The sequence below is a fragment of the Zonotrichia albicollis genome, chromosome 6 (genome assembly GCF_047830755.1).
Source record: "Zonotrichia albicollis isolate bZonAlb1 chromosome 6, bZonAlb1.hap1, whole genome shotgun sequence".
Taxonomy (NCBI): Eukaryota; Metazoa; Chordata; class Aves; order Passeriformes; family Passerellidae; genus Zonotrichia; species Zonotrichia albicollis.
The window spans coordinates 18790213-18814715 of NC_133824.1; the positions used below are offsets into that span (position 1 = coordinate 18790213).

Here is a 24503-nt window from a genome sequence, read left to right on the forward strand (position 1 = left end):
TTGGACTCATTGGAAATGTATTTCATAATCTCAAACAAAACTAATTCTACTGAGAACTTTTTTAGGAGACGATCTTTATTGGATTTTAAAAAACCCAGCCTAATAATACACATTCTGTCATGCAGTTGATTCCATATTATTTAGTATGAAGAGGTAACTGTGATGTTCCAAATATTGGAAAACCAAGTTACTAATAATAGACTTTACTTAGAGGGCTCAGAGTCTGGTGTGGACCAGGCCTTAATAAGCCTTGTTGGACTTGCATTGACTTTGTGAGCAGTCACCAGGTTCTACCTCCACTCTACTTGGACACTCTCGGTTCTTCATACAGAATCCATTTAGATTTTTTACAGTTAATAAGCTTGGTCTCCACTGTCTGGGAAGACGTGTCTTCCAGGCCAGCCAGCTTTGGAAACATATCGGCTGCATTGGAATGGCAGTGTGCCTGTGGCCAGCAAGTGGGTTCAGGCTGCCTCTGCATGCAAGCAGCTCTCGTGTCCCCATGGACACTGTAAGCATTGGTCTTATTGTTGTCTCTAGGAGTATATAAGGATGTAAATAGTCTTGATGGTTTTTTAAAATTAAATTATTTTCATATTTTTTAAATAACGTGCTGGAGCATCCTGGATCTTCCTTCCTATTGGAGGGAGCAGCTACAGAGTCTTACTGCATTACTGATCCTTGATAACGTCACAAGAATACTACCTAGGATATTTTAATGTCATTACATTATTTTAATTCTTTGGGGTTTTCTCAGGCTACCAGCATCTTGTCTTTCCCTTTTCTCTATCCCCAGTCTTTTCCATGTGTGTAAGTTTTCAGCAGTACTGTCTGCTTGCAGAAAGATGTGTTCAAGAAATATTTTGACATTGCTTCCTTTTTGCCAATGTTCAGTTCAGAAAGAAGAACATTTAGATTTTGTCATGAATTTTGTGAGGTTTATTTGTTTTTAGCCTAAGTGTGTCATCACTAGTTCAAGCCCAGAACTTGATGTATTCTTCATTTTACATATTTGAAGTGGGACAGCTTGGTGCCCTGAAAATTATTATGTGTTCTTTTCCTCCATGCTTTGAGCTTTTAGTGGTAGAATGTGACAACATCCATTGGCTACAGCAGTTAATTTTCATGAATCAGACAAGGCTTTTGGATGTTAAACTAAATAATAGAAACCATGGAATTCTAGAAAGGGGTGAAACTTAGTGGTTAAGAACCAGCTATCGTACAGTTACCCAGCATTCCAGTGTTGATTAATCATACTTTTTGATATGTAGTTAATTCTCCCTTTTATAACTAGCATTCAGGATGGCAAAGGAATAGGCTTGTTTTGTCAATTGTGTGCATGCCAGATGGAGCCTTAATATGTGTCAGCAGATAAATGGGCCATTATTAAGATTAGATGCATAATGATCATTTCAGCCTTGTTTATTTAGGTCATCAACAGTAGTAGATGATGATCGCTTACAAGTAAAAATACTTTGGGATCTCAAAATCTTTTGCTTTTCTTAGAATGCTATGAAAATAACATAGGAGTTTTGTTGTCTAGTTTTAAAGTAATACATTAAGTTAACTTTTTTTAGTTTACTTAAATGAGAACTGAAGAAAAACCTCAGAACCACAAGTAACTTGATTTGTTTCCTGAGAAGTGAAGCTGATGGCTGTGTAAGCAGATGAATTTGTCCATTTATTAGATGGTGCTTACAAAATTAATATTTTACCTCGTATTTCAATTCAAGGCTCTTGGTTACTTACTTAGTAGACAGTACAATGTTCAGTTATGTGTGTATTCTTAAAATAACATCCGCTACAATTTTAGGCTCCTTGTACTAGTGAAAGACTTTTGCCATTAATAAATGTCTGTGTTTTATTGCAGGTTGCAGTGTAAGGTTTTGGAAGTCATAGCTCCAGCCCATCACAATGGAATGGCGAATGGGCACACCAGCAGTGCTGATGGGGACACCATTGTCATCAGCGACAGTGACGACTCAGAAACGCACAACAGCTCTGCACAAAACGGGTACAGGATACTTTTACTGTGTGTCATTCTGACTGGCTGGGAACGAGATTAAAGCCAGATGTGTCAGAGTCTGACTGGAACAAATTGCTTGATCTGTATGGATTGTGAGCGTTCAGACAGCTGAAGGTGACAAGCTGAACCTTCAGAGGTGCAGGCTCTGCTAACGCACCAGAAACTGCATTATGAGAAGTGCAATACCTACAGATTAATCATTGTTTATCACTTTTGGTTTTGCTGAGCGATGGTGGAAGAGCTGTGTGTACCTCTTGGTGGTTCTCTGTGCTGGCACATCTGTGCTGCTGTAGTGTGCTGCAGTTGTGCAGTTTGGTATCACTTCACTTCCATTGTGGGGCTCAGAGTTGAGATTGCTGTATGACAGGAGGACACGCTGTTACTGGAGCTCTCTGAAAAGCTTTCCCAGAGGCTTGTTGTGTCAAAAAAACCAAAAACATAACAAGCTTACTTCATTGTGCATGTGTCCATATAAATATATCGTTGTATGTGATGGATTTGGTTATGATGTTAGGTGCAGTGAAACTGTGTCTTGTCTTGAGGAACTTTCTATGGGCTGGAGTAGCCTAATAACATTGAACAGGAGATCTTCTTGGTTGTAACTGTTTATTGTGTTGGACTGTTCCCTTACTGAGCAGTAATTGAGCCTATCCTAGCAGTATAATGAGAAGAAAGACTTCTGTGTTTCATAGGCATGATGATGAAAGAGGAGTGTTTGAAGTGGGCCCTAATGTAGCATCTAGCAATGTGGAGGCTTTGCATGAACTGTTACTGACTTTAAGATGTCACATGGATGCAGAAGTTAATCTTGTTGATTGCTTTATGTGAAGTCATGTCCTGACATGCCTAGAATAACTAGGGTAGAGCTCCTCACGTGGTTAAGAAAATAATATGGGATAAATAATTTTTAAATTTCTTTGCTGTCTCTTGAAGGCAGTGTCTAAGTTGTTCATGAAGATGTCCTATGTATTTGAAAAAATAAATGCATTTTCAGTATTCCAAAAGGCATGTGGCATTTGAAAGGAGGTTATTGGAATTAGGCAAGCATGCACAGAGCTGACTGTAGGATTGATCCATTATAGTGCTGTCACTTGCATGCATGCAGAGCTGGTGGTAAGACTAAGTCTTGCACTCCCAGTCAATCTGTTGTTCTCCCCAGCTAATTACTTATTTTGACAGTGCAGAGAAGGGAGGGAAAATAATTTCTTTCTCTTTAGAAGGGGAGTTCTTGTGAGAATATACAGGCTTTTGAAGCAGTATTCTGGGACATATCTAACATTTATGCTGCAAGTTAAATTGCAAACCTCTTGTGTCATTAAAATGCTTACTGTAACTTTTAAGTGAGTCTGTTTATAACAAATGTGAGAGTGTAGTAACAGTAATTTTCTAGATATATTCTGGGTATGCAGACTTGAAAAGTATTATTTGCAGTATGTGTAAAGTCTATCTGTAAGTAGAGCATTGTCATGAATTTTTGTATGCTAGCATATAAGAGTCTTTATACCGTTGCTCAAAACAATGAAATCCCACTGAACTGAATGACATGGTTTTGCATCCCTAGTCTTTCAGAGACTATCATTTGCTGTTTATGGAGAGACTTGCATGTGGAGAGTACGGATGTTAGTCACCTTGGGACCAATGTCAAATTGATGTGTGCAGGACGGCTCTGCCTCAGCCTGCAGACAAATCTGCAGGTTTTGAGACCGTCTTTGTGCAAAGCTGCAGTGCTGTTAAACAATGGTACAGCAGATGCTCAGGGTGTTTGTGAGGGAGGGGGAGGGGAGCACAGCACAGATTGATGGGCCATCTGCAAATATTTTGCCTAAAGAATCTGTAAGGCTGGAGAATCTTAACTGAAAATAGATGTCATTAGAGATCTCAGCCTTTCTGTGACCCTACTCCTCCTGTCTGTGTGGGGCAGAAATAGCTGTGTAGTCTGTACAAATGTTGCTGCTGACCTTTTCTGTTGTGTTCTTCAGTAAAAGTTGGGGTGGTACAGGAAGAAAGAGGCTATGATGCTCTTACTTTCCCTCAGAAAAACAGGCTGTGCTCTAAGGCCTGGCTTACATAGCAAAAGGTAGCAAATCTTCTGAGTTCTTAAAACATTTCTGTGCCCTGGGAGCCTCTGGTACCATAGGATAGTGGTCACATGGAATAATAGTGTTCACACCTTAAACTGACAGACTTTTAAAGGTAAGGTTGAACTCTTGTGTTGGCTTTAGCACTCAGCAACAGCCTGGAGGTTTGAGGGGCTTTTGCTGCCAAATGCAGACAATTCAGCTGCAACTTAATTATTCATGTCATTCCTTTTGTCAGGCCTGTGAGTAGTGTGAATCATCAAGCATCATCAGAAATACTAGAAAAAAATTTATTGGTTTGCTGGCTGTTTATGGCAGTAAATTTGGGTGTTAGTTCAGTTGGAATTGAAGATTAATTTTGGGGAAGGGCTAATTGTTTCTGCAGGTTTTGGGATGTAAGAGGTAACAGTTTTTGGAAATAATGTCAGTGTAACCTTACCATCCAGGCCTTTTACCATCCTCAAGTGAGTTTTTAAAATTTATTTGGAGGAAAAAATTATTAAGTGGATACGTCAAAATGTGAGCATAGCTTGTCATTAGAGCTATATAATATCTTCAGTATAGTGAAATCTTTCTTCATCTGTAATTCTTATCTTTCCTTTCTTCCTCGCTCATCCCTACATTGCTTGAATCCAAGAATAATGATGATGGGTAGTCCTCTTTTTATGTTATAAGGAAAAACCAAAGTACCTGGATCAAAGGCACCTTAAAATCTGCACCAAAAAGTTAAAAGTCAATTGTCTTGTCCCTAGAATGTTCTTAACCGTCTGCAGGATGCTCTGTTTTGTTGTTGAAAATACTTGCAGAAAATATTTGCAATTCCAAGTGGGCAGTTGTTGTTATTGGTCAGTGCAGAGTTCCTTGTCAGTGGCACCCTTCAGAGATGTCAGAGGCAGCCGTGCCTTGGGGCTCAGTTTGCTGACAGGTTACCTGTGCAAGGCTTGCACTGGAGCGTGATGAGACCACAAATGATTGTGTTATTTACCTAGCGTTCTTCAAGGGAGTTTTGTCCATTCCCAAATTGAGTGAAAGAGAAAAAACGCCACTGCCTTTTTCTGGAAAAGTGGGACAGTAGTCATTTTAGCACTTCAGGACAACATTCTGGATCCTCCAACTTCAGTATTTTTTGGTGCAATTTTTCAATTTTTGTTAAATACAGTAAGATACAGGTAGGTGTGGCAAGACTCAGACCAGATAGTGCAGATAGGTGTCCTGGACAAGGTAATTCAGGAGGATAAGGTTGAAGGAGCAGGGTTTATTTAGCCTGGAGAAAAGGAGGTTCAGGAGGGACTTTAGCACCCCCTACAACCACCTGAAACGAGGGTGTAGTTGGTCTCTTCTCCCCGGTTGCAGGTGACAGGATGAAGTGGCCTCAAATTGTGCCAGGGAAGGTTTCTATCGGATAATAGGAAAAATTCCTCCACTGAAACATCAGGCATTGGAATAGGCTGCCCAGGGATGTCATGAAATCATCACCCCTGGGAGTGTTCAAAATGCCATGTGGATGTGGCACTTGAAAATGTGATTTAGTGATGAGCATGATGGGGCCAGGTTGGTAGCTGGACTTAGTCCTAGAGGCCTTTTCCAACATTAACAATTCCATGCTTCTAAGGTCTCAGGGGTTACTTGGTTCTGCTCCCTTAGTGCTGTGCTGTCAGAGTGTAGCATAGCTGCAGTGTAAGAAAAAATTCATGTTCAGGTCATGTGGACAACATACCAAAGTAATTGAAGGCCTGATGAGATTATTACCTGTCAGTGGTTCACTATAACCTTATTAAAAATGGAAGATTCTCACACAAGTACTAACCACATTCACTTGACTGCAGTAGAAACTAGTGTGATATGGGTGAATCAGTTGTAGTTTTTACCTACTAAGTTACAAAGTACTCTGTATTTTTTCCTGGATTTGTGTGTCAGAGCTGTGCTGAGAAGATTTTTTGTAAGGGATCTCTGCTGTGAAATGGATCTAACCTTTGCTAACTCCAATATGTTTTATATAATGCTTTAAAAAATAAAATATAAGCAAAAATAACAATATTTTTATGCTAGATAATCTGTATAATTTTTAAAGCTTGCTTTGTGTATTGAATTACCTGTTTCTTCCTCTTTTGCACTAAGTAAAATTTTTTCTCTAAATTCGACAGGGGATGTTGGGAATATATTTACTTCTTTGGATAATATCTAGAAACTCAGAAACTAAGCAGAAAAAATTAGTGTGTTTTGAAATTACATTTAAGCTATTATATATGATCCACTGAAACTGACAAAGATTTACACAAACTAAGAAGAAAAGATTAATGATAAAGACTTGAAAACTTTATTATTCTTTGGGCCCTGAATTTGATTGCAGACAGTATTGAAGCTTAGAACCTATTCAAAATATATAAATAAGCTGATTTGGTTTCATGTTGGTACTCTGATGCCTTGTATTTTGTATCTGAGCGTCTACATCTGTTTGGGCTGTTCTTCAGCTTACTAGATCAAAGGCCTGGAAAGACAATGGTGTGTGATGAGGTGCAAGTTTGTCTTTCATACTATCCAAAAATTCCTGGGGACAGCCTTCATTACTTCAGCTTTCCTGTCTTAGACTGAAGGTGGTCATGGAAGACCATGGTATGACCAGAATATGAAGGCTCTTCTAACAAACTTATGTAAATATGTTAACATCTTGCCAGTGGATATACTGGATTACAGTTGATCTCTGTTTTGCTAGTATGAATGGCTGGGTGGACTTTTTTCTGTTATATTTTTTAAACTGTGTTTGGTCTGACTGGTTTAACTTTAGACTTCAGCTGTGATGTGCATGAAGTATCATGCAAGACACTGCATGCAAATCACAGCACTTACCTGTAGGTCTAGTAGGTATGTTGCTGTTTCCAAGTCTGTCTTTTTTTTGTCAGTCCATTTATTATTAACTATGCTGATAATTTAATCATTATAAACTATTTTTCTTGAGAACTTCGCAAATTATTCTCATCTGAAATGACACTAATGGTGAATAAGTACTGTTTTGTTTAATCTGTAGGTAATAATGTATTTATTAGACATTGGAAGGTTAACATTTCTGGTATTTCTCTTTCACAGAGTTAGTGGGGAAAAACAAGAATTGTAGCAAATTTTATTTTCAGAGCATTGCAAAGTACAGTTCTCAACATCATGTGCATGTTTTTCACAAGGCTAAAGAACAGCAAGTGATGTACTGGTTTATCTTTTCAAACTCCACCTGAAAGTATTTTGTAAATGCTGGAAGGACTGACGATGAAATGCATAGTTTTAAATCTCCTGGTTCATCGACATAGCTGCTTCAACTTTCATTCTTGAGGAAATAAGACGATGACTGAATTCTTCCTTACAAAGCAGTACAAGTCTTGATTACAAATTGTCACCTCAGGAGAAGTTAGTTCTGTTGTTTAATGCCAAAATGCAACATTATTTAAATAAAGTCTTATTAGTTCAGCTCTGTTCATAAATACGCTACTCTTCTTAAAGCATATTGTCTATGGCAGAGCCCCTCTCTTTCTTGTAAAGGAGTGAATTTTGGTAGCACACCAGACCTGGGTGTTATCCACCTAGGAAGAGGTGTAACAAAACAGTTCATGTTATGTTAAAACTGAAGAAATATTTCCTATGGGGGGGGAAACATCCAGGTCTCTTTAGGAATACCTGTAAAAGGGAAGTACACTTTGGCTAATAAATCATCTAACCTGATGATTTATTTTGAAGTGTAGATATGTTATGGTTTCTGTTACTTCCTGTTATTGATGCTGTTGCTAAAGTTTTTGGGTTTTTTTTCCCTAAAGTGTTATTTTGGAAAAATATTTTAGGTGTTTTTTACTTGTTTCGTAACACAATTGGTAGATCAAGGACTACTGGTTTTAGTAATTTTATTTATTTCTGTCCTTTGGACTCCTTTCTCACCATCTTTTTCTCCTTTTTCCTGTCTTCCTGTTACCATCATGAGTACTTAAGAGTATTAAGGAGACAATTTTCTGAAGTGTAGGGATGTATCATTACTTCTCTCTCTCTCTCTTCCTTCCCTTCCTATCTTCCATTTCCTTGCTAAGAAAACATCCCTCATTGTTCTTCCTGTTCCTTGCAGGAACTGGTTTTAATGCAGATTTAAATATAGTAGCACAAAAGTTGGCATAAATTAATGGGCCCTCTTCGGTCCTGGTGGAAGTTACAAGTTGGCTATTTTTAAGAAGTCCATTATATAGGCATAGAAATATATTAAATGTGTAAAATACGAGGCTGATGATATGTGAATGTAAACTTTTAATTTTTTTTTTCCCCCTAGGGAGAAGAAAGCCATAATTGATCCTTCTTTGTTCAAATACAAAGTCCAACCTATTAAAAAACACCTATATGAAGCTGTTATTGTTAAAGCATCTCAACTAAGGTAAAAATTAGTGTGTGGAAGTTAAAACTATACTTTATAACTGTGAATTGTGTAAGATTTTTTGATATAAAATGACATTTTAAAACAATATTAGAGGTGTTAATTAAAAGCACTGGAACAGAATACTGTAGACCTTCTGTATCAAGGATTCCAAGCTTTGCTATCATTAACACAGGTACCAACTCCTTGCAGGTCTCTGCTTTCATTGGCACACACATGAGACCTGCTGTTGTTGTCTGCAAAAATCGGATTAGTTACCCAGTGTGCAGTGAGACAATAATTACACACTCAAGAGAGACAGAGGTTTTTATTTCACAAGCCTAGGTGATCAGTGGTGTTCCATAAGTCAAGCATGTTTTAGCAAGAAAAAGAATGAATGTTCATTGGCTATAAGTTACATAAGTTCTCTTACTAATTATTTTTCTATTTTCTATTTGTTAATTATTCCAATTAATTTATTAATTCCTACATCTTATGGTAATTAGTCCACTTGCTCAGTCTTTCTCTTTTGAGTCAGCAAGTTTCTTGTGTCAGTGGTCCTGAGTCGGTGGCCACAGATTTTCCCCTGCAGAATTACCTTTTACCCAGTTGTAGCTGGTTTGGTATAGTTGCTTGGTTGGGTTTCCTTACCATGGGAATTTTGCTAGATGTCTTTGTGACCCCTAAATTCTGTGTTCTTTGTGACCACTGTCAGTGGGCATTCTTATTCCCAAGCTTTGCTAACCTCCCCGCAGGTCTGAGACCACTGAAGTATGTCCAGCTCTAAACCTTAACGGGGCAATTCTACCAGCAAATAATTTATTTTTCTAACACCTAGACATCACTTATAGTAGCCAACAACCAAGCTCTCTGTTTCATGCATTAAATTTCCATTTGTGTTGATTAGGCTTGAAAGTATACAAAGATCAAACATCAAAGAACATCCTTTCTTAAGGAAATTTTTATATATTCCACATTTTGCAAGACTATGACTTCTGATACCTTGGCTACTGTTGTCATTGATGGAGTAGATGGAAAAGAGTGTGTGAACTCTAATAATAACAACAATAATGAACTATTGGTGTTGTGAGCACTCTGGTAGCATTGCTGGTTTGAAATGTTAGAGCAGACACTGGCAATCAGATTAATTTAAAATAGAAAGGTATAGAGGTTTTGCTTCTTAAATAGCAAATTTGCCTCAAATTTAGTTAAAATATCTGTTTAGAGTAGATCGTTTAAAGCGTCCAGTTTATATAAAGTTTTGATGCAGAAACTTCAGTTTATGTGATTACAAGTAATTTAGTTCCAGCACAAATCAGGATTTATTTTTCCATTAGCTACTCCTATGCAATGGGTAGGAGTAGTTCCTTCCCATGAAGTAATGCAGGTTCCCTGGAATGCCAGGAGCCAGTAGAGTGCACACTGTCCTGTAGGAAGAAGTGGCACAGCCCGAGTGAGAAGTGTGTGAATTCACCTTGTCACTTGTTGGCTTGCCTCTCTGCTTGAGAGATGTGAATGCTGCTTTCCTGCTGTTCCTGTTTGTTTGTTGTCCTCCCTCTCTTCTGACACAGTCAGACTTGAGTTTTAGTTAGGAATTTTAAGAAGTATTTGCAGGATCTACTGTGGATCAAAAGGGGGTTTATAAAAGAGGACATAACAGAATCTTCAAAATAAAAATTGCAGATGCATAAACCAACTCTTCATGTACTACTTGTGTTTTGTTTTATTCATAAGGAAAACTTTAATTCAGTTGTGCTATCAAAGAAATATAATTAAGAAAATAAGAAAAAGTTCAATCACATGGTCTATCACATGTATTCTTGCACATACTTTTGGCTGTACTTAAATACTAATTAAAGATGTTAGTTGATAATACTACCTTTCTTTCCTAATCCAGCCGGAGGAAACATCTCTTTTCTCGTGATAGACTTAAACTTTTTCTGAAACAGCACTGTGAACCACATGATGGAGTCATTAAAGCTAAGGTAAGCAAGAAGACATAATTTATGGGATAGAATATTGACACTGTTTGGTATTTTTTTGCTCTTCTCTACTAGCTGCTCAGAGCTCCTTTTAAATACTACATCACATTTAGGTTTTTGTAAGTATAATATACTTTTGATTAGTCTAGCACATTAGTTGTTTTCATTCTTCAAGGTATGCAGCTGATACTTCTAAGTTGAATAAAAATGAACTGGTTTTGTGTTGGTACAGTAAACCAATATTACTCTGTTCTAATTCTTTTAATTGGAAAATATTTTATAATAGATTGAATTCAGTCTCCATATCTTCAGTGAGACCAGAATTTAGGTGGCTGGAATGGATTTTTGATAAGGTTTTAGTTTTTGATTGTGCATGTGTTTGCAATTTTAGATATACGGTGATACTTAGAACAACTCAGAATTCAGAAGTTCACATCCAAGTAGGCACCAGAGGACTGAGAATTTGAGCAGCTTTTCTCACAAGGCAGCAATTTCCCTTGTTTTGCTTGCTGCACCACAAGAGATCCTGGACACCTTCCCTGTGTATTGCAGCCTTGACCCTGAAATCCTTGCTATCTTCTTGTTTTTAGAAAGTAGCAGGGATTTTTATCGTGTCTGTTATTTTCTCATACAGCTGTGTAACTGCTCATTCTGCACAGGAAGGCTCGGAGAAATGAGTCAGTGAGTCTTGCCTCTGAAAATAACAAAGGCAATGAATTTCTAAATAAATTTGTAACTCCTAAGAGTCTGTATCTTCTAAAGAAATGAAAATAGAAGAAAATAGAGCTGAAAGGGGTAAACCACCCCATTCCTTGGGCTTGTTAGTGGTCATTTTGACCCAGCTCACTGTATCACATTAAGAACTAGTCATCTATTAGTGATGCTTTCTGAAGCCTCAGGAAAATTGTTATATCCTCTATATGTTTATTTGTCATCTTGTCTTTATTTGGGCTTTCTATGGAGTGTCTTCTTGTCCTCTTGCTGATTGCTTTGAATTTCAGTTATGTGAGCATGTCCTATTTGGAATGTCTCCGTTGTATCCTCATCTGTATTGTCCAATAAGGGCAGATTTCCTGAAGTCATGGTTGAGAAAGTAGACTTGAAAAGAACCTTTGACAATTTGGAAAAATCTTCCTCTAGAAATAAGTACCTGTGTAATAGAGAATTATATAACTCTTCAATAAGTTAAGTTTCTGCTTATATCTGTCAAAATTTATTTTTCACACACTTCAGTAACGTGCTAGGAAGACACCAATGAGCTATGTTTGCTGAAAGGCTTATAAAGAAACAACATCTTACCTAATGAAGCCAAATTCCAATTTCAGATGGGTGCTGCATACATTATTATCATAACTTGGTAGATTAACTCTTCACTTATACTATTTCAGAGATGTATTTCTTATCCTCAGTTAAGTAGCTGTGGATATGGTTGCTCTTACTGTCTTCTTTTGTGAATTAATGATTGATTAGTTAGCTTATATTTAGATTATTTAGCTTATATTTATAAAAAGGTTAAGAATTTCACCATGAATATCTATCTTCATCTTTCTTACTAAGGCAACATCAATTGAAAAATATAATCTAGCAGAACAAAACTTCTCCTATTTCTTTCCTGATGAACCACCCACGTTTATCTTCAGTCCTGCAAGCAGACGGCGAGGGCGACCTCCAAAGAGGGCATCTGCAAGTCTTGTAAGTAATAGCATTTCTAATCCCAGATGAAGACACATCAGCATAGTCTAGGAAGTACTTCTATTTGTCTGAGTTTTCAGATCATTTGAAATACAGGGTTGACATTGTGCTTCTTCTATTTTGAGGGCAATTGGGATATATTCCACAATTGCTTTAAAGTATTTGCTTTATAGTCAAGCTGGTAAAAGGGATCATAATTTATATGTTATCATCTTATTTTTGTTATTATTTCTGGGATCCCATCAAGAAACTAGTTTCTCAGTGTGTTGTGATGACAAACAGAGAACTTTTCCATTCTGGGATTAATAAATAATTTACTAAAAAGCTTTAATTTGAACTCTTCATATAAAATTGTCACTTGCCCTCAGATACAGGTATGTCACTTGCCTGTATTTGAACACTGAGGCTCTTAATCACTACTTCATTATGTTCTACAGAACAGTTGAAAAATTGGGAATATCTTTTGCTGGTCATTTCACTGTAGTTATTATGCTCTTTTTTTTCCTCTCCACCTCCAAATTCTCTGTCAGGAGGACAGTATTAAACCTAAACAAAACACCGCAGGAAATAAAAGTAAAGTATCAAGGGAAAGAGCAAGGTTCCAGAAGCAAAAAGATGATGTGCAGGCCATAGGTAAGTTGAAGTTTACTCATATGACCAGTAGAACTAGTTTTTGCTGATTTGAGAGCAGGCCATAATTAGGGTGCTTTTGGGGTTGTACCTTTCAAAGGGAAAATGTATTAAGAGTGTACTGCCACACCACTATGGCCAAGTGCTCCTTTCAATAGTTAGCATGCTTGTTTCCTGGTTTTATTTTTTTTCCATGTTAGTTGATTAAACTGGAGAAATGTAGGAAGCTTGTGGTCCAGCTGTGTTGATTTCTCTCTCAGATAAATAAAGAGCTAAATAGTTTTTTGTAGAAGCTTGGCTGGTGAAGTCATGTGTAAATTTTACCAGCTGAAGGTGTATCAAAGCACGAATGTGTAACACAAATCTGTTAGTTTTTCCATTTATGCATTTTCCTCATACAACAATCTCAAAATTCAAAAGATCTGAAATATATTTTGATTTTTTTGGGGTTTAAAAGATTCAGAGATTTTTAGTTTGGACTGATTGAATTATTTTTGGCTTAGTTTTAACCTGTTCCTGATCAATTTAAATTTGATTTTAAATGAAGTAAGGGGATCCATATGCCTTTTGTTTGGGTTTAACTAGATAAATTGGTGTGCCTTCTTGAGGACAAAGGTCAGACAGGGACATATTCTTCTGGATTGTAAGGATTGTCTTTCCTAAGGAAAGGCTTTCATCTGTGGAAGTATTTCAGTGAACTTTTGGTTCCAGCCTCTCATCTTCTTGAAGACAGAATTTTTTAAGATGCCAAGAATATTTAGAAATTACCTAGTCTGACATCTGCTTAAATAACAGCACAGTTGTCTGACACTGCTTTGGGCCTTTCCTTTCTAGGAGATGGGGACACTAGAATTTCATGGGTTCCATTAAACTTGTGTGTCCACGTTCTTGCACAACAAGCATCTATTTGTTCATGTGCTGGGAATGACAGCACAGACCAAGCTAACAGCTGATCAGTGTCCAAGCTGCTTCCTCTCTAGTGTGGATAGAAACTGCAGCTTCTAGAAGGGTAGTTAAGACACATTTTCACAATGTGAAAAGGTAGCAAGTTACCAAGTACCTTGAAAATTTAGCTTTCTGAGTGTGTTGAAAGCCCCAAAGATCAGCTTTACTGCATTTGTTAGCCAAATTCATACATTGCTGCTATGTGCAGTAGCTATCTGTAGAAGGAACCTAGCCCATTTTCAGAATGTTCTAGGAAAATACAATAAAAGTTTTTCTTGTTAGTACTATCCACTTGGTAAGAGTGAGGATCTTTTTTCATTTCATTCACATATGATTCTAGCTTTCCTGTTTATTCAGTTAAAACAGTAAGACCTCCTTTTATTTGTTAGCCTGTGTGTGGATTGATGGCTGCTGTCTGCCCACAGAAAGTGGAAATTTATATCCTGTTCTTCTACACATGCCTGCAAAGAAACCTGCATCTCTTCAGGCAGTAGCATTTATTATTATTTAAAGTTCAGCTTAAACTGTGTAACTGAAGTAAAATTTGAAACACTGAAATACTACATAGGTTTCAAATGCATTGACTTCACTAATTCAGGAAGAGCTAAATATTTAAAGATCACTTATTTAAAGGTTTTTACTATCACAGATATTTCATGGTTGTGTGCCACACCTGGTTGTGACATGCTTTTATTAACCAGTCATTACTAAATATGTTGCTGTAATTATGTGTTCGAATCAGTTCTCATCTTTATATGTCAATTGATGGAAACCAATAAACAAGTAATAACCTTCTGTATCCTCGTAAAACTAGATATATTTAACTTTATTACCTGTTGACAACTTTGTAAAACATGTCTAATACATAGGCTTGAAACTCTGATTCTGTAAAGAACTTCCAAGTGTTTGAATTTCTGGTTGGTGTGGAAACAATTCAGCTTTCAAAACCATATTTTTCTGATATGATAATTATAAAATTACAGTCTATTTATCGGTTAAAACTAATGTTTTACAAAAGAAAAATAACTCAGGTTTGTCATTTTCCTTTATAGCTTTTGAAAAAGCTAAATTAAAACAAGAGAAGGCAAATGCTATAGAAGCTAGGAAAAAGGAGAAAGAAGATAAGGAAAAGAAGAGAGAAGAATTAAAGAAAATTGTGGAGGAAGAAAGGATGAAAAAGAAAGAAGAGAAAGAGAGACTCAAAATAGAAAAGGAAAAAGTAATGCTTTTGAAGTATCTGTGTTTCATATAGGAGCAGTATAATGGCTTTCTAGTATTAATGGAACAGTATAATGGCTTTTGTTTCTTAGTCTCGGTTTGAAGTTATTTTCCATAATCATTTTCATTTTCTAGAAATGCACTTTAGAAAAATAGGCAGTTTCAAGATTTGATGATGGATTGTATTTCTGGTTAACATTCTCTATAATCTTAGTTTACCAAAAGTTCATTTTGAATTTGAATTTACTTCTGAAGTTATGTGGTGGGTTTAGGATTTTTTTTTTTGCCAATAATGCATAAAACTATTTGATTTAATGGTTGTCTTCTCTTTGAAGTATCTGTTCTGCATCAGACTGACAGCATGTCTAATGGTTGTGGGTTTCTGTGTGGATTTTTTTGGATGTAAATTGCTAAATAACTTTTTTGTCAAGTTGAATATGAAGAAATTATAAATTCCACTATATTTTACCACAGCCACGTTCGCTGTGGTTGAATGGATGTTGTAGATGGCCTTTTTTGAGGCAACGTTCATCAGTGCTGTCTAATTTTTTATATTTTTTCTTTAGCTATTTCCATTAAAAAGAAAACAAAGCCCAAAACACCCCCCAGCAAAAGCAACAACTAATCCAACAATGTATCGCTTCATTTAAATGTTTTTGCTAGTATCATTTTATGCAAAATAAAATTAATAGATTACTCCATTCTAATTTATTGTGATGTTTTACTTTTCAGTGTGATTGAGTAGTAAATGGTGCAGTTTTAGAAACTGCAGTAAGACCACGTAACAATATTTATACAATTGTGACTGTTTTTTTCAGGAAAGAGAGAAGCTGCGTGAGGAAAAAAGAAAATATGTAGAATACCTCAAACAGTGGAGTAAGCCTAGAGAAGATATGGAGTGTGATGACCTTAAGGTATGATTGAATTTGGGATAGCTAAAGATTGTAGTTTGCAGAGTTCCCAGATGGATTAGATTCCATAATGCAGGGACAAATCTAGATCTGATTGGAATGCTAGAGGCTGTGAGTCACCTGCAGTGTGTAATACATATTTCCTAGTGGCAATACTAATGGGATCATCTGCATCTGCATTTTCAACCTCCAGAAAAGCTATACAGCCTGTGCTCAGTCTGCAATGGGGTATGTTCAATGTGCTGGCATTACTGAGTGGGGGGTATTGAGTGTACCTGATTTTTCTGTGAAGAATACAAAATGAACTCACTTATAAAAATGTGAGTTACATAAAAGATTTGAGTAATGAAAAAACTAAAGTTTTGGCTGCAAAAGTTAGAGAAGACATTGACTTGTTACTTCCTGAGACATTCTTTTGATTTAAACTGTAGTAATATAATATAAATATCATGTTTAATTAACATCTTTCATGATGATACTGGAAACCTGTAGAAAGTAACAAGAATTTGCTTCACAAAGAACTTAGGATTCACACAAGAGTATAGTGTGGCTGTACACCACAGAAGATTTTCTAGTGGTATGTGTTTATATATGCTTTACTGGGATTTATTCTGGCAGGGGATAGCAAGAGGCAAATAGTCAGAAACACAAGGTTGAGAGTTTGAGGTACACAGGGAATTGTAACAATTGCAAGGAGGGCAGGTGGAAATAAAGGAGAGTGTTAAATGAATTCAAGTGAAATCACTGATTGGGAGGAATATGAGAGCTGAACATATTTGCAAGGAGAGCTGTATGGCCACTGAAGATGGGAGTGAAAACTCCTAGCTATGTAGAAAGGGAAAAAAAGCTGAAGAAAGGCAAAAAGGCCATTGCTGAAAGCTGTGAAAACAGTTCTGCTGTATTTCTACTGGAAAGAAAAAGGAGGGGTGGAAAAGCAGTGTCATCACTGCACTGAGACTCTGCTGCTCTACTCACCTCACTCTGTGCCTGGTGCAGCCTCACCTGGAGTACTGTGAGTCTTTGGTCACTGCAATAAAACAAAGACATTAAGCTATTAGAGAGTGTTCAAAGGAGAGAAAAAAGGATGGTGAAGGACCTGGAGGAGAAGCCATGTGAGGAGTGGCTGAGATCACTTGGTCTGTTCAGCCTGGAGGAGACTGAGGGGATGCCTCATTACAGTCTTCAGCATCCTTGTGAGGGGAAGAGGAGGGGCAGGCACTGAGCTCTGCTCTGTGGTGACAGTGACAGGACCCAAGGGAATGGCCTCAAGCTGGGCCAGGGAAGGGTTAGGTTGGATATTAGCAAAAGCTTCTTCACCAAGACAGTGGTTGGGCACTGCAACTGGCTTCCAAGGGAAGTGGTCAAAGCATCAAGTCTGATGGAATTCAAGAACTTTTTGGACAATGCTCTTGGGCACAGGATGATTCACATGGGTGGTTCTGTGCAGGGCCAGGAGTTGGAAGTGAACGTCCTTGTGGTTCCCTTACAACTTAAAATAACCTGTTAAGTTGCAATTCTGTGATTCTGTGAATTGACAAGAATATAAATAAAGATGAATTTAGGTGGGGACTGCTTTTGAAAAGATTCCCATCTCTGGAAACTTATTGTGTCCTTTTGAAGCACAAGATTCGGCTTTCTTCTTTATAATATTTGTGTACTACCACATTTGTGGAAAATAGACAATTCTGAAAATTATTCAACTATGTGTGCCAAGAAACAGTAAATGAAGACAAATCTTGAAGGATTACATGAAAATAGTAATTTCAAAGTCAATCTTGATGTTAGGCACCGTTATCTGTGGTTTGGAGGTGGTGTCTCTGTTAAGTGGTCTTGTTATATGGTTACATCAGCTCCCTTTAATGTCTTCAGCTACCATAAATGCCTTACAAATGCAAAAAACTCAGTGCCAGAACACACAGTTGTTAGACATGATCTTGCATATCCTAGTACTAGAAGGGTGCATTTTATGTGAATGTGTTGGGGTTCTGGTTTACTTGTCTTTGCAAGCAATCATAAGTAACTTCTAAGAGTATGTTTATTTTGGCTTGTTTGGACAGTTCAGGAAACTGAAATTCAAAACTCTTGTGAAATAATACAGGTATTAAGGAAAAAGCTTGACAGCCAATGTTTTTAACTTGTACTGGGATTAACTTCATTTAATAAAGATACAAAGTTCATGGACATGAGTAAACTTCTTTCTCAAAAATTTTACATTCAAGTTGCATGCTCCTTGGTTTCCAAAGTTAATACTGTCATCAGTGTTACTATGATAACTGGTCATGTGTCCTGTGGGACTCATTTGAGTCAAACACAGGGAAATTCAACTAATACATTCCTTAGAATAACATCTCTTTGGTTTTAATGACTTGTGTACTTTGCACAAACCAAATACTGTATTAAGTGGTATTAAATTTGGTTTGCAGGAACTTCCCATTCCAGTGCCAGTGAAGACAAGACTTCCTCCTGAGATCTTTGGTGATGCTCTGATGGTTTTGGAGTTTTTACATGCTTTTGGGGAACTTTTTGATCTTCAAGATGAATTTCCTGAAGGAGTGACTTTAGGCAAGTTGTGGCTTACGTGTCAAGGTGCCCCACTTCAGTGGTTTCCCTTCTACCAAACAACCAAACATCTTAAGTGTGCACAAGTACCACTGCTACAGAATTTTCTGTGTGGCTTTGATCTGTCAGTGCCAACACGTGTATCAATCGAGATTTCAGTTCATGATCAACTCCAAGGGACTTGTAAAATCAAAATTAGTTTTGATGTACAGGTTGTTATTCTGCTTCTCAAAAGATCTACCTGTACTTTTTTCTTGCAGTTCTCTATTAAGAAAGCAATGTTTGGTCAACACTTTTTCTGGCACCATCATTCTAGGAATATATGCAGTAAATTATGGAAACGTAATTTAATTATCATACCTGAAGGGAAAAAAATGTTTTCATTCTTCAGTACATAATTTTTTTTCCAACTTTGCGGCAAAAGTGACGCTTCTTAAACTTTATTCACAGAGGTTTTAGAGGAAGCTCTTGTAGGAAATGACACTGAAGGCCCACTATGTGAATTGCTGTTTTTCTTCCTGACTGCCATCTTTCAGGCAATGGCCGAAGAGGAAGAGGAAGTGGCCAAAGATCAAATAGCTGATGCTGAGACCAAAGGTCAGATCTTTAATTTTACTGCTGAAAAGCTGAAGTTGCACTGGAATTAACTTTAAGCTGCATGATTATGGCACTCCTTTGTTTAACCTTGTCTTATTATGCATGGATATTGTATGTAAATGGGCTTGGTTTTTCTCTTTTATCTGAAATTAAAGCCTTAAACTGGGCATGGACCACAGGGTCTGGGGGGAATAGAGAAAAAGGAAGCTCATTGTTACTATGATTGTATCCAGCAAAGCATAATAAGCTTTAACAGCATTGTGTGTGTTTTGGAGGTACAGGAAGCATCTTTACCTTCCTTCTCTTCCTCCAGCACTGTTACATGTTTCTCCTGAGGGTCAGAAAACAAGTCATATTCCTAAGTTTTCTCAAAGATATCTATATCTATAAAAAAGATCTGTACCTAACTAGATGAAAAACTAAAACTCCCCAGCACAACTGTAATGTTGAATTGAATATTCATTGTCCTCCAAGGCTTGAAGTTATTCATCCACAACTCCTGGATACTACCGTGTGTGTTCTTTCACTAAAGCCTCTCACAGTCACTCTGACTTTGGTCTTTGCTCTAAAGCTGATGTCCCCATTTTTAGAGGCATTCAGTATATACTAACCACTGATCAGAAGGAAGTGCAGGCTTTGTAACAAATTTGTAGTCCTGTGTTTATGGACTGCCAAATTTGCTGACTAAAGGAGAAGCTTTGGCCCATCCTACTAGCCTTCATTTTGTCAGAGGTAGGTACATAAGAGCACTCCCTCTTTGAGGTCAGGTGAATTCCATGGTGCCCCTCCAAGCCAGGTATGTGAGTTAAACAAAAGTTCCTTTGACCCCTCCATTGAAAATTGTTTCTTTTCATGCTTAAGACTGATGTTGAGTCTATAAATTATCTTTATATAAAGCATGGGCACTGTCTTCAATAACAGTGGCTGCTCTTGTTAATTGAATAGAGATTTGAGACTGTTAATAAATTTAGACTGTATTTCAATTACTGTTGAATTTAGCTATTAAACTGTATTTGTTAACTACTGACAGTATTGCCTTGGCAATATAAACAAGGATTATGAGGTAATAATGGAATAGTTGATTAGAGTCTATATTATTTGTATGGCTGATCAGAAAAAACATAATGTAACTTTCATATTTTAAATTGACATAATGGGGCTGATAATTGCAAAAGTCTGCCATTTTGTTTCTAATTTATCAGAGTTGTGGGTAAGGCACTTCATTTATTGTGTTTTACTTGCCTCAGAACTTTAATTTCTTGTCACTCTTGTTTAGACATCTTCTTTCCCATAAAAGATCTACATAGTCTTGCCTTTGTAATTCTGGCTAACCAAAGTAGCACTAGTCAGCATGTTTGCTCAGTTAAATTCTGTACAGGCAGTGTTTCTGCAGCAGGGAACACCACAGATATGTGGTTTGGGGGTGTACAGTTCTTTCTCAAAGTGTGTTATATAGTTAAAGTGAAGGGGAGGTGCAGAGATTCATTTTGCCATGTCTGGGTGACAGTTTTCAAACAACATCCTAGAGGACTGTTGTGGATTTGCATTTATGTATTGTTTGTATAGTTTGTGGTTTTATTTTGACTTGGTGATTTTAAGTGCTTAATAATTTGGATTTGAATAAAGTGAAATTGTTGAAACAGCATACATTGCTGAAAATGCTCTGCCAACCCTCTGGAGAAATACCTGTAAGTGCTGAGGAAACCTTTGTTTAAGAAACAGGAACTTGCTGTTTCTGCCTTTCACTTCCCTGCTTTCCTGGTCAGTTTGCTTATGGATGATGGTCATTAAGTGCAGGTGCTCGATTTGGTGAAATATGATCTATTTGTAATGTCTTAGCAATTGTGTTTGTGCAGAACAGGCTGTATGTGAGTTATAGATAGAAAGTATAAAGTGAATGGTGATAGCCAGTATCAAAATACATTATTTGTTTGAGTTATGCTTCCTAAAAACAAAAGTATGATAAGAAAAACAGTTTGTTTGAGGAAAGGAAGTACAGGTGTTCTTGCATTGCTACTTGTCTGCACTTTCAAGTGTGTTGCTGGATTTGTCCCTGCTGCCTTTTATGTTGCCATTGTGCATGTTCTGCGTGTTGCGGTTGCTTTAACAGCTTAGATGGTGTTCTCCCTATATAGCATGTGGTGCATGTCCTTAGCTTTTAGTTGGATTTTTTTAGTTGCATTTCAAGATCTGTAAATTTTTGTCTGGATGTTGAATTGAGTTTTGAATACATTGATGCGTCTGTAAATACCATCCCTCTTTTTGCTTTGTCTGCAATTCTCAAAACGCAGCTTCCTTTCCTCCCCTCCACAGTACAAGTTTTAATTTGCACTAGAATAAAGTGTTTATTTCCTTAAAGATTTAACAGAGGCTTTGGATGAAGATGCAGACCCCACAAAATCTGCACTGTCTGCAGTTGCAACTTTGGCAGCTGCATGGCCCCAGTTACATCAGGGTATGTGTGGGTTTCACTTCTTGTTTTGTTACTGTTATTATTTTGCTCTGTATTTTAAAGAACTATTTTTATATTTATGTACATTTAAATATCTGTATAAAATAACTGTTCATTCTTCTCAACTGTAGGCTGCAATTTGAAAAACTTGGATCTTGATAGCTGCACTCTTTCTGAGATTCTCAGACTTCACATTCTAGCATCAGGTGCTGATATAACATCAGCCAATGCAAAATACCGTTACCAGAAACGAGGAGGGTTTGATACTACTGATGATGCTTGCATGGAGCTGAGATTAAGTAATCCTGGTCTCTTGAAGAAGCTTTCAAGTACCTCAGTATATGATTTGTTGCCAGGTAATAAAAGAATATATGTTAGGGATTATTAGATTGCTCAGTAAGTGATTAATTTTGCAACTGCTTTACACCAATAATACAATTTATTGTATCATAGAATAATTGAGTTTGGAAAGGATCTCTGGGGGTTTTATGTAGACCAACGCTCACCCCCTGTGCTTCAGTCCTCACAAGCACATCCCACCACATCAGAGATTGCAGAGCTAGGCAGTTTCATTACTTCTGAGTAGTTTTTCGTTCATCTCATTAAAAATGTTAGTGTTACTTGAATAAGGGGATCTCTCTGGAAGAAGCATTGGCGTGTTTGATTCAGCCCCTGCTTTTTTTTCTCTCTGTTTGTATTTGGGTCTTTTGTTCTTTACTTGGAAATGGAGAAAAATTTCTGGCAATTCTTCCTTTGTCTCTACTTTGAAGATAATACTGCATTTTGCTAATTTTGGTGGTAAAAGTTAATAAATTAAAAATAAAGGCTTGTATGTCTGAACAAAGCAGATACGCTTTCAGGAAATGTCTCTGCAAGTGCACCTAGTGTGCTACAAATGTTTGTTCACTTGTTCTTAAGTGAGAACAAATCCAGTTTGGAGTCTGTAAGACTTAGGCTTATTATCAGTTACATAGTGAAATATAAACATTGGTCCAAATTTTATTAGGAGAAAAGATGAAGATCCTTCATGCTCTCTGTGGGAAACTTCTGACTCTGGTCTCCACTCGAGATTTCATTGAGGACTCTGTTGATGTGCTGCGACAAGCAAAACAGGAGTTCCGGGAGCTGAAGGCAGAGCAGCATCGCAAGGAGCGAGAGGCAGCAGCAGCCAGGTAGAACTAGGATATGGAAAAATAAAGTTTGGTGCTACAGTTGAGATTCATGTCTCAGCTGCAGAAGGCATATGAGAAACAGTAGTAATGTTTCTGTTCTATGCTGGTTTCCTGGGACAGTGGACAGGAATGAAACTTAATTCTGCTAAATGTTGTTTTCCCATGTTTCTGCTATTTTTGGATGATGTTTTAGTATAAAAGAAAACTATCTGGTGGATAGATTAGATGTTATATTAATTGCAACTGTTTTTTTATATCCTTCTTATTATTAGGATACGTAAGAGAAGAGAAGAAAGGTTAAAAGAACAAGAGTTAAAAATGAAAGAGAAACAAGAAAAGCTGAAAGAAGAGGAGCAAAGAATTCCTGCTGTAGAAATATCTGTTGGGTATGATACATAGTATTACTGTGATGTATAACATAGAACACTTTTCAGCTTTGTGGCCAGACTTCACATGTGTTTCATTGACTAGATCATATACAAAGCTGTATTTTAAGAATATTGTCCTTAATGTTGATTTTATTTTTCTTCATAGTGGTGTAGAATTGGTTAAAAAGTTACCTTGTAAAAACTGCCTGTTTTTCTGTAGGGAATTAATTATATTTGCTAGATGAGGCAAAAATGTGTAACAAGCATTTTACAGAATGCTACATACCTTTTGGGAAGAAAACTTTACTTAGACATGAAAAAAACTCACAGATACAGAACTACACTAAGATGTCTCCAAAAATGGTCTGATTATAATAATAATACTCTTCAAATGAAAGTGTGGGCACCAAATAACAGGTTTTAGTCCTTAATATAGAACTTCACATTTACAGTTCAGTAGGTTTCTTTTGGGCTTTAGTATAGTCTGATTTACAGTTGATTTTTTAAGAGCATTATAGGTATTTTACTAGTTAAGTACTTGGGAGATAGAAGTACTCTTTGTGTCAAAGATGCCATGTTTTATTGTGTATTTCTTATGGTAGGTTAGTCACAGTTTGTTTATTTTGCTGTGTCAGGGAGGAGGAACGGGAAGAGCTTGATACTAGCACAGAGAGCAAAGAGATGGAACGTAAAGAGCAAGACGTGGACACAGTCACAGAGGATGAAGAGGAGCTGGGACCAAACAAAAAACGCCGGAGAGGTAATGCTAGAATGGATTTCTTTGTGTGCCTGTGCATCTGCATGCATGCACCTGGCATGCCTCCTATACAAGAATAAAACTAGACTTATGCTTAGATTTGATTTTCTCAGCAGTGTGCTAGTAGGAGCTGCAGTGCAGTAAATGGTGCTGCCTGCTGTTCCTAACCAAACATAGATGTCACCACAGGAGGAAGAATGTTGGTGGCTTTGGGCTGTTAGCTCATATTTGTCTTTCTGCTGGGTAGGCTTCATGCTGGTGTCTGTGCCAGTGAAAGTCCTGGATGATTGTGGTCTTAAGTTGCAAACTTGTACAGTTCCTAACAGTACCTGGGAATTCTGAGTCATTCAGTAATACAGATTTACACGTTTGTTAGAGCTTTGCCATGAAAAAGCAATGAGATCTCAAAGAGAATTTCAGGTTTCTCAAGTACCCATGTGTGAAACATTGCGACTGGATGACAAACAAGTGACAAATGACTGGATGACAAGTGTTATTATTTCATTGATGCAGCTAGGGAACTGAAGGTCATGCTGGAAACACGTAGAGCTTGAGTGTTGACTGTACTTTTCAGGTTGCATGGATCAATTATGAGACATACTGGTCTAGATGACAACCAGGACTTTAATACTTTGGTGTAAACGAAAGATGTGAACTGAAATGTTTTCAGCTGGTACAAATTGGGGGGGGGAAAATAATAGCAAATACTTGACCACTTTAATTGTTAAATGTAAGATA

General features: G+C 37.1%; 1 protein-coding gene across 1 annotated transcript in view; it reads left to right on the plus strand.

Annotated features, from left to right (window-relative positions):
* BAZ1A (bromodomain adjacent to zinc finger domain 1A) overlaps positions 1 to 24503 on the plus strand; it is a 64996-nt gene that overhangs the window by 19214 nt on the left and 21279 nt on the right. The window contains exons 4-17 of the mRNA XM_074542689.1: positions 1871 to 2014; positions 8402 to 8503; positions 10380 to 10467; positions 12022 to 12156; positions 12687 to 12789; positions 14784 to 14950; positions 15768 to 15863; positions 18284 to 18422; positions 18870 to 19016; positions 21376 to 21471; positions 21600 to 21824; positions 22475 to 22640; positions 22913 to 23026; positions 23644 to 23768. Coding sequence (XP_074398790.1) covers positions 1871 to 2014; positions 8402 to 8503; positions 10380 to 10467; positions 12022 to 12156; positions 12687 to 12789; positions 14784 to 14950; positions 15768 to 15863; positions 18284 to 18422; positions 18870 to 19016; positions 21376 to 21471; positions 21600 to 21824; positions 22475 to 22640; positions 22913 to 23026; positions 23644 to 23768 — 1847 coding nt within the window. The remainder of the gene's footprint in view (positions 1 to 1870; positions 2015 to 8401; positions 8504 to 10379; positions 10468 to 12021; positions 12157 to 12686; positions 12790 to 14783; positions 14951 to 15767; positions 15864 to 18283; positions 18423 to 18869; positions 19017 to 21375; positions 21472 to 21599; positions 21825 to 22474; positions 22641 to 22912; positions 23027 to 23643; positions 23769 to 24503) is intronic.